This window comes from Dipodomys spectabilis, unplaced genomic scaffold, assembly GCF_019054845.1.
Source record: "Dipodomys spectabilis isolate Male_0828 unplaced genomic scaffold, ASM1905484v1 ptg000095l, whole genome shotgun sequence".
NCBI classification, from domain to species: Eukaryota; Metazoa; Chordata; class Mammalia; order Rodentia; family Heteromyidae; genus Dipodomys; species Dipodomys spectabilis.
This window is the reverse complement of record NW_024870772.1, coordinates 39323684-39334129: the sequence shown is the minus strand read 5'-3', so window position 1 is coordinate 39334129 and position 10446 is coordinate 39323684. Positions and strand designations below refer to the sequence as shown.

General features: G+C 44.0%; 1 protein-coding gene across 2 annotated transcripts in view; it reads left to right on the top strand.

Annotated features, from left to right (window-relative positions):
* The first annotated feature begins 43 nt into the window (after nucleotides 1-43).
* Alg5 (ALG5 dolichyl-phosphate beta-glucosyltransferase) overlaps nucleotides 44-10446 on the top strand; it is a 29824-nt gene continuing 19421 nt past the window's right edge. The window contains exons 1-6 of one of the 2 annotated variants that reach the window (XM_042685815.1): nucleotides 44-196; nucleotides 4077-4248; nucleotides 4876-4922; nucleotides 6525-6551; nucleotides 6935-7027; nucleotides 8486-8599. In XM_042685815.1, the coding sequence (XP_042541749.1) occupies nucleotides 131-196; nucleotides 4077-4248; nucleotides 4876-4922; nucleotides 6525-6551; nucleotides 6935-7027; nucleotides 8486-8599 (519 nt within the window). In that variant the 5' untranslated portion in view covers nucleotides 44-130. Of the gene's footprint in view, nucleotides 197-4076; nucleotides 4249-4875; nucleotides 4923-6524; nucleotides 6594-6934; nucleotides 7028-8485; nucleotides 8600-10446 lie in introns of both variants that reach the window. The other variant, XM_042685814.1, reaches the window with a different exon arrangement.

Here is a 10446-nt window from a genome sequence, read left to right as displayed (position 1 = left end):
GGGCGGGCGTCCTCCTCGCGGCGAGGGGGTGGGGGGCGGGGCCCCGCGGCGCGCTTCCGCGTGTGTGTAGGTGCGGGATAGGGTGCGGGGCGGCACGGGCGGGCCGGGCTCCGGCGGCCCCGCAAGGAGGATGGCTCCGCTCCTGCTGCAGCTGGCGGTGCTCGGCGCGGCGCTGGCGGCCACCGCCCTGCTACTGGTGAGGACCGGGAAGGGGATCCGCGCGGCCTGCACGCACGTGGCTGCGCCGCCCGCCCTTGGCGGGGATCCTGGGCCCCCCCCTGCTTCCCTCGCCTGCCCCGAGGCTCCTCTCTCGGGGCTTCCCCTCCCGCCTCTCCTTCGGTGCCGGTCGCCCGGTGTGCCCGGAGCCTGGACACGCGGCCGGACACGCGGCCTTGCATTCTGCTCGCTGGCCCCAGGCCTGCAGCCTGGACCGTTCCTCCTCCTCTGTCCCCGCAGCGCACGCGCTCGGGCACGCCGCGGGGAGCGATCCGCGGATGGATGCAGGGTGTGCAAGACCAGCCCCCGGCTGCGTCCCACCGCCAGACTCCCTCCTGGCTCTGACACACAGACAGAGCCTTGTCACTGCTGGCTGATCGCGGCGGGTGCGGGTGCAGGGGGTGAAACACCAGGTTGAGTTCTCGGCCCTGCACCTTGCCAGGCGCCTGTGGGTGAGCGAGCAGACCGCAGCCTCCCGGGCACGCGTGGGCCCTCTCCCCCGAGGGCTTAGAAATGGACGGCTGGGGGACAGTGGCAGCTGGGGCAAGGTGATGCCCCTGGCGGCTCCGTTGGTTTGTGGGGTGAGAGAGGAGGCCTTTTTCTTCCTGGTGTGCCTTCCTTCAGGGTTTTTTTGTTTTTGGGTGGGACAGAGTTTGAAACAGCCCCAAATTGAGACTGCCTTGCTTTGAGTCTGTGCCCCAAATTCACAGGTTGTTCCGACAGAAGAATGTGAGTCTCCTGGCTTGACAGTAAGGTCATTGACTGTGCACTACAGGTGGGAATCGTACTCACCTTTGGATCTTTGGAACAGCATAAAATGCCATTAAGTGATGCTGTTAGTTTTACTTTACTGGCTAGGATGCAGGTTGGAGAAATATATTTAAAATAATAAAACTTATTTCCTAGTCACCTGTTGTTCATACTTTTCCCCATCCTATTTATTTCCTTTATGAATTTTTATTGGTGGTGGTGGGTCTTAAACTCAGGGCCTGTGCACTGTCCCTGAGCTTTTTTATTTTTATTTTTACTCAAGGCTAGTGCTCTACCACTTTGAGCCACAGCTCCACTTCTGTCTTTCTGGTTGTTTAATTGGAGATAAGAGTCTCAAGGACTTTCTTGCCTGGGCAGACTTTGAACTGCAATCCTCAGATCTCAGCCTCCTGAGTAGCTAGTTGGATTATTTTTAAAGAAAAAAATAAAAACAAGAAAACATTAGCTGTAACTCACTAATATTTATTTATCACTAGTATTATGCCTGTAGTCCTGGCTACTTAGGAGACTGAGATCTGAGAATTGAGTTTCAAATTCAGCCCAAGCAAAAAAAATCCATGAGACTCTTACCTTCAATTAACCAGCAGAAAGCCAGAAGTGGTGATAAGGATCAAGTGGTAGAGCACCAGCCTTGCAAAAAAAGCTAAGAAACAACATCCAGGCCCTGAGTTTAAGCCCCAGCACAAGCGTGCTCATGCACACACACATACACACAAACATATACAAACACTTTGAAATCTGCCATCAAGTGCAGGATCTTTTTTTAAGTAGTTGTACAAAGGAGTTGCCATTTAGCAAAGCAATTTATGTATATAATGCATCTTGATCAAGGTCATCCCAAGTGCAGATTTTCTTAAGTATAGCCACACTTCTGTAAGTTCAAACACCCTATCAGTTGAAATGCCCTCAGTTGTCCCATGTCTTTTTGGTTTGTGGTGGTTTTGTGCCAGGCCTGGGACTTGAACTCAGGGCCTGGGGGCTGTCTCTGGTTTTCTTTTGTTTTTTGGTGGGTTTTTTTATTTTTTATTTTTTGCTTAAGGCTAGTTCTCTAACCTAAAAAATAAAACAAAAACAACAAGTCGGTGCTTGAGGAGGGTAGGGAAGTCCCCTTATTTCCTCTGGTCATGTCTGAGTATTTCTTAGAGTCTGGAATCCTCATGCCTTGAGGCCTTTAAGTACATCTTCCTCTGTGCCACAGACTTCCTGTAACCTGCTTGGTGAGAACTGGAGACTTAATTAAACACGTGTTTGCGTTTCTAATGAATGACAACATGTGAAGGATGTTGACTCCTTCCTTTTGTGTCTGAGGCGAATGACAGATAGATATATCTGGTGTGGAGTGAGTGGCTTCATTGTTGCCATCCTGCCCTGCCCGCTAAGACATTTGTCATCAAGCAGTGATTTTAATGATTCAGTGATTTTTAGCAGTCACTCATGGCCCTTACCTATAAAGTAAGAGTTGCAAAGTGGAGTTCTTTCCTCGAATCATTCATTCTTCACTTTATTTTCTAAAACTTTATAATGAAAGAATCTCAGCCTCAACTCTCTGGTTACCTTAAAATACTTTTTATAGGGCTGGGAAGGTGGCTCAGTGGTAGAGCGCTTGCTTTGCATGCCTGAGGCCCTGGGTTCGATTCCCCAGCACCACATAAGCAAAAAGAAAAAAAGCCGGAAGTGGCGCTGTGGCTCAAGTGGTAGAGCGCTAGCCTTGAGCTGAAGAGCTGAGGGACAGCGCCCAGGCCCAGAGTTCAGGCCCCACGACCGGACCCAAAAAAATAAAAATAAAAATACTTTTTATATATAAAAGCCCAGTTTTTAAAAGAACGAAGTTCTCCTAAAAAAAAAAATAATAAAAGTGACCTGTTTTGTTTCTGTATTTGTGCCAGTACTGGGGCTTGAACTCAGGGCCTGGGTGACTCCTTAGATTTCTCACTCGAGGTTGGAACTCTACACTTGAGCCATAGCTTTTATGGACTTGCTGCCCAGACTGGCTTCAAATCACAATCCTCAAATCTCAGCCTCCTTAGTAGCTTAGATTTGCAGTCCTGAGCCACCAGCTTATAGCTAAAAAGTGACCAGTGTTATTATTACAATTCATGGTTTAAATGTTTACACTGGTTTAATCTAGTATGTAATTCTTTTTCATACTGAAGTCCTCTATCCTAGGCCAGCAGAAATACCTTGAAGCTGACTATTTTTTTCTTTTGGCACAGCTGTGATCATTGCTAATAGATGTGCTTTCTGGTTTGATGCTGTTCTGCTGTTGTAGGTTTCTTGCCTCAAACCTGAATCAGCCATCCTTTTAGGAGTACCAGTTGCTATTAGTGGGAAATGGAATTCAGGCACCATAGTACAGACACCAGAAGTGCAGTAGGACCTTAGCTGCTAGTATGGCCACTGCCCCTAGGCAATCCAGTAATCAGAAGTCTGGAAAGTTACAATAACCATCCATATTCAACTGGTAAAATTCCTAAAATTTACAGAATGGCTATTTTCAAAGCAGACAGCATATCAAAAAGAACAATATTATAATGAATGGTTTATCTCCAGAGCTCTCAAGTACAGTTAGAAAGGAAATTGCACAGGGTTTGCTTTGGTTGGTTCTGAGCCTTGAATTCAGTCCATTGACTTCTTTGGCTCGTTTTGCTTATGGCTGGCACTCTACTTACTTGGTCCACACCTCCAGTCCAGATTACAAGTTTTATACCTTACACCAGAACATTTGTGGGTTCAAATTTGAGATAAGTATAAAATATAGTCTTCCCGTCATGGGGGCGGGGGGTGGGGGAGGACAGTCAAAGGCCAGAAGCCTGGGAAAGGAAAGGAAAGAGGCTAAGGTATCCTGAAGCATTAGCATCTACCTAATGGAACAAAGGACAATCTGATAATCATCAGGTCATGAAAGGGACTCAGGAGGGGACTGGCTAATTTTGGAGTCACCTCGGGACCATTATTAATGAACACAAAAAGTAAGAATGAATATTCCACTAAGAAATAAATGTGTAAATGATAAAGTTCTATTACGGGGCAGATATTTTTAAAAGGTCAGCATACCATAATTTTTTTTTTACATGCACGTCTGCTTCTAGATTTCAGTTGTTGCATTTGTAACCGCTACCAAAATGCCCATAGTCCACCAACATGAAGAAGAAAAGTTCTTCATAAATGCCAAAGGCCAAAAGGAAACTCTGCCCAGTATCTGGGACCCACCGACCAAACAACTTTCTGTTGTTGTGCCTTCATACAATGAAGAAAAACGCTGTAGGTACTATTTGATTTTTTTTTTTTTTTTGTATGTGTGTCTGTCTTGGTATGGGAACTAGAGTGCTCTCTTAACTTTTTCTACTCAACGCTGGTGCTCTAGCACTTGAGCCATACCTCTTCTGCCTTTTGCTGGTTCCTTGTAGATAACAGTCTCTTGGGCTTTCCTTCCAGGGCTAAGATCTTCAACTCTCAGCCTCCTGAATAGCTAGGATTCTAGGCATGAACTACTAGCACTCACCCTTGATTTCTTGATACGGGGTGATTTGGGAAGAAAAGCAAATTTAAAGCATGGACTTTACTGTGTTTGAAGATATGAGTTGGGGTGAGAGCCTGGTTGGTAACTGGCATTCAAAATGGAAACGTTTGTCTGAATAGATAGATACAGCATTCTGAGGTATGGAACTAAACTGTTACGGAGAAAATATCATCTGGAAGAGTGGCTCAGTTGGCACAGACCTACCTATGATATGCAAGATATTAACAAAGCAGACATTCCGGATGTGAATAGACCTGGAGGAGCATTCTAGAATGATTATTGAGACCTGCTTCCCTATGTAAATGGAGTGTGCTGAGGCCTGCTAATCCATTTTCAAAAGCCATCTTTGATGTGTTTTTTTCTTCAAGTGCCTGTGATGATGGATGAAGCCCTGGGCTACCTGGAGAAGAGACAGGTACCATGCTTTCTCTTCCCCTGTGATTTCTCTGGTGCAAACCAATCCAGGCTCCCAGCTGTGGAGCCCCAGTCACACATCCTGTGGGAGGCAGGCCCAGCCGACCCCTGACCCCTGGCTGCCCTGTAGGTCAGCAGCTGCATCAGTGGGGAGATCCAGCACGTAGTAGCCAGCACACACACCAGGAAGCTGTAGAGTTTGTGTGACAGCACAAGGCTAGCTTTACTTCTATGACCTTTTTGAAAAGATTTTTTTTTTGGTAAAGTTTCCAGCTTTAGCATCATCTTCATATTTTTTAAGAGTTCATATTCCATATTGCGCTTTAAGATTCCTAAATGTTAAATAGACCTTAAGTCTGTATGGATTGATTGATACAAAACTAAAATCTAGCCAGGTGCCAGTGGCTCATGGCTATAATCCTAGCTCCTTGGGAGGCTGAGATCTGAGGATCACCGTTTGAAGCCAGCCCAGGCAGAACATTATTTCCAATTAACCACTCAAAAAAGCAGAAGTGGTACTGTGGCTCAAGTGGTAGAGCACTGGCCTTGAGTACAAAGAGGCTCAGGGAGAGTGTCCAGGCCCTGAGTTCAAGCCCACAACCGACCAAAAAAAATTACAATCTAAAATAAAAATTTAATTAATTGAGAAAATTAAAATACAATACTCTAAGGAAAAATTATTTTAACTACCAATCTCAATTTTTCCCATAGTCACCATTTTTTTTTCTTTTTTGTCTGGTTGTTGGGCTTGAACTTGGGGCCTGAGCGCTGTCCCTAAGCTAGCACTCTACCGTTTTGAGCCACAGTGCCACTTACGGTTTTCTGGTAGTTAATTGGAGATAAGAGTCTCACAGACTTTCCTGCCCGGGGCTGGCTTTGAATCATCCTCAGATCTCAGCTTCCTGAGTAGCTAGGATTACAGGTGTGAGCCACTAGCACCCAGCTCAGCCACCATTATTGATTCAAGAAAGAACTATATATGAACTGTATATAGTCATATATAGTTATATATATGCATGTAGATATATATATGTTCATATATAGCTTGGATTACAGGCCTGAGCCATTGGCACCTGGCTTCAAAATGTAAATTAAAAAAAAAAAAAGTGAATGGAACCTTGTTCCATGTAGGGTTTCAGACTCTGCTGTTACAGGGAGTCTCATCAACCACATGGGTAGAAATGGCCCAGAAAAGCCAAGGGGCCAGAGTTGAGCTGCCAAGAAGTGGTACATCCCAGTTGGCATCTGTCTCCACCTTCTACCTCCTGTACTTTTCCTCGTGAATTGTGACCTGTGCCTTTCCACCACAGGTGCCTGGCCTCTTCACCACTATGGTGCAGAGCAGGTCAGGGAGAGGATGCGCAGATTTACTTTAGTCATTGTGCTCCTTCTTCTACCCAGTGCCTAGCCTTTCTGTTCTTGTACACTAATTTTTATGTGCACTTATAAATATATATATAAATATATATATATATACATATATATATATATACACACACACACATATATACATATATATATATCATATATATACATCAACATTAATTGACTTTTTTAAGTGGCAATTACACCAGACTATGGTATTTCAACTTGTTTCTTGCAGAAACGTGATCCTTCATTCACATACGAGGTGCTCGTCGTTGATGATGGCAGTAAAGACCAGACTTCGAAGGTGAATGCATGGGCTTTTACACCTGCCTGTAGGTAGAAAATACAGAATCATCACTTATATCTGTGAGGTCCTATCACCACCCACTGAAGCGAATTAATTATGTATTTTAATTATGTTTATATTTAATTATGTATTTTTAATTATGCATTGATGTGTTTGTATGTTCATGTTCTTTCTGGTAATTGTATTTAGGGGGTACATTGTAACATGAGGTTACTGTCTACATATACTCATATGTATACATACCTCCTTTATGTACTAATTCAGGTCAGGATAAGCAGTATATCTGTGACCTCCATTTTCCAAACGGATTAACTTCTGATTGTGATATTTTTTGACAGGTAGCTTTCAAATACTGCCAGAAATATGGAAGTGACAAAGTCCGAGTGCTAACCCTGGTGAAGAATCGTGGGAAAGGCGGTGCTGTTAGGATGGTAATTTTCACTCTCGATCCTTGTCTAGAGATATTTTCAATTGTTTCTTTTGAAGTCTGTAATATATGTGTATTGTTCGCAGCTAGTCAGATATGAGCACTAAGTCCTGGAAAAATATATTTTATGTTTGTCTTAAAATGTTAATGCTATGCTAATACTGACACATGTCTCCAGTATAGTTACTAAAGGAGGTTATGTGCTTTTTCTTTTTTTTGCTATCCTTGAGCTTTTTCTGCTCAAGTCTAGCGCTCTTCTACTTTGAGCCACAGCTCCACTTCTGGTGGCTAATTGGAGATAAGAGTCTCACAGACTTTCCTGCCTGGGCTGGCTTTAAACTGTGATCCTCAGATCTCAGCTTCCTGAGTAGGTAGGATTGCAGGTATGAGCCACCCAGCACCTGGCTTTGCTTTTTCGTCCTACTGTTCAGGACATGCTTCTGTGCATTCAGTGTGGCCTGTGGGAAGCATTAGTAAGCATAGTAACAAGAACTCAGTGCTATCCTGAATTGATGCACCATTCCATAGGCAAGATAAGCACATAATGTGGGAAGGCAGACATTTACACACAGGAGAGATACACAGAAGTGCTCAGAGGCCCCAAGCCGAAGAGCTTCCTTTCAACTGGCCCATCATGTAGAAAACTCAATGAAAGTTCAGATGGCAAGATGTCTGAAAGCCAACCCAAGTCATAGTTCCTTAAATGACTTACAGGTTTATACATGTATTTTGCTCCCATAAGAAGCCTAGAGGTAGGCAGTCCAGGACTGTGTTCACCAATTCCATGGTGGCATCAGAAGCTCAGGTTCCTATCTTTCTACTTCCTCCTCCTCACACACACAGTTAGTGCTGGAGTGATAGCCATTGTGTCCACATTCCCAACAGGATAGGGGAAAGATGTGTGTCAACTAGCATGCCCAATTCTCCCAGAAACTCTCTACCCAATACCTTTTCTTGCATCTCATGGGCCAGAGCAATGTAACAAGGTCACATTTTTGTTTTTCTGACATTTTCATTCCTAATCCTGATTTTTCAGGGTTCCATCAAAATGGAAGAAGGAAAGATTATTTCTTGAGTAGTAGCTAGCAGTCTCGGCCCACATGGAAAAAGTAGCTGACTTCATAGAGGAGATCCAACCATGGTAAACCCAGGCTTTCATTTCCTGATTGCTTATTTTGATCTGGAGAGTAAATGAACCACAGCACCATAACTGTCACACATAATCCTGCCATGTCTCGTGAGTTAGGGCCTGTTGTTTTGATTATACAGGTGAGGAAAATGAAGCTCAGATAGGTAAAACAACTCAAAGTCACACAGCCATTCAGAGGTAGATTCCAAACCAGCCCAACACATAACTGTAAATACACAGAGCTTGAACTCAGTAATCAGTACTGAGACTGTCAATGAATTTAACTATAACTTTATGACACTTCTTCCTTTTACTTAAATTTCCTAAATGCAGGGTGTGTTTAGTTCTCGAGGAGAAAAGATCCTTATGGCAGATGCTGATGGGGCCACAAAGTTTCCAGATGTTGAGAAGTTGGAAAAAGGATTAAATGATCTCCAGCCATGGCCTGTGAGTACAAGAATATGGTGAAATGACATTCAGTCAGGGACACCAGTATTCTATGGTAAAATTTACATAGATTTTTACTTAGGAGTTTAATATTCAGGGGGCTTTTGGTATAAAAGTTATCAGTGTTCACCCAGAAAAAAGAATACAGTAAAATAACATTCAGTTAAGAACATAAAGAGATGGGACTGTGGCTCAAGTGGTAGAGTGCTGGTCTTGAGCAAAGACAGCTCAGGGACAGTGCCTACGCTCTGAGTTCGAGCCCCAGGACCAACACACACACACACAACACACACAACACAAAAGACAGCTCAGGGACAGTGCCTACGCTCTGAGTTCGAGCCCCAGGACCAACACACACACACACACACACACACACACACAGAGAATTCTGCTAATGGCTAGACCCTGGTGTCTCACACTTGTAATCCCAGCTACTCAGGAGGCCAAGATCTGAGGATCACGGTTCAAAGCCAGCCCAGGCAGGAAAGTCAGTGAGACTCTTACCTCCAGTTAACCACCAGAAAACTGGAAGTGGCGCTGTGGCTCAAAGTGGGAGAGTGCTGGCTTTGAGCAGACAGCTCAGGGAGAGTTCCTAGACCCTTGAGTTCAAGCCCCACAACCAACAAAAATATACATAGAACACAAGTGTTCTAAGTGAAATTTACAGACTTCACCTACGAGTTTAGAATTCAGGGAGTTTTTGTAAAAATTAACAGTGTTCACCCAAAGAAAAGTAGTGATTTCCTAAGTTACTATACTATTGGATATACAATATTCTAGGCATATCCTCTCTCTTGACTCCTGAGTTTTTAACTTCTGCTAGTTTTGATTCAAATTATGCATATTCAGTGAAGTCTTTAATTAAAAGCTCAGCTTTTGTCAAAAAGTGTAGCCTGAGACTTCCAGGTGAAAATGTGAAGTGAAACTGAATCATAGCATCTTGGAAGATGTTTTGGGGTTTTCATTTGCTGTGGGTTTGGTTGGGTGGTGGGAAGTGGTGGTGCTGAGTCTTGAACTCAGGGCTTCATGCTCTCACTTAGCTTTTTCACTTAAAACTACTATCTACTACTTACACCACAGCTCCACTTCTGGCTTTTTTTTTTCAGGTTAATTGGAGGTAAGAGTCTTTTATATTTATCTGACTAAGCTGGCTTTCAACCTCAAATCTCAACCTCCTGAATTCCTAGGATTATAATTGGGAGCCTCTGCACCTGCCTGGAAGGTGTCTTTGTGATTTTTGGTTTGGGTTCTGTCCTCAGCGCTCTCCACCATACCCAACATACACAAGTCACTGTGGTAAATATGAACTTGGTTAATGAAGACCTTGAGTGCCACTCAAGAAAGAGCAGAGGCCAGGTGCCAGTGGCTCACGCCTATAATCCTAGCTACTCAGGAGGCTGAGATCTGAGGAACATGGTTCAAAGCCAGCCTGGGTAGGAGAGTCCACGACACTCTTATCTCCAGTTAACCACCAGAAAACCAGAAGTGGTGCTATGGTTCAAGTGGTAGAGCACTTGTCTTGAGCTGAAGATCTGAGAGACAGCACCCAGGCCCAGAGTTCAAGCCCATGATCAACCTCCCAAAAAAGAAGGAGCAGAACTGGCCCTCGAGATGGGGCCTCTAAGTGCCCCCTACCTTGGATGCCACACACACCTCCATCTTTTTAAAGATGAAAAAAAAAGAAATGTAAAATCCCAAAGACTAATATAACTTTAGGCCATAACAAGATTGAAGAGAAAAAGAAAATTCAGATGCCATGCCCACCTTTTTAGGGCTATTAGAGAAAGAAGAGAAATCAACCAAATCCTGAACTTTTCAACAAATACATCCCAGCTGGCAAAGTACCT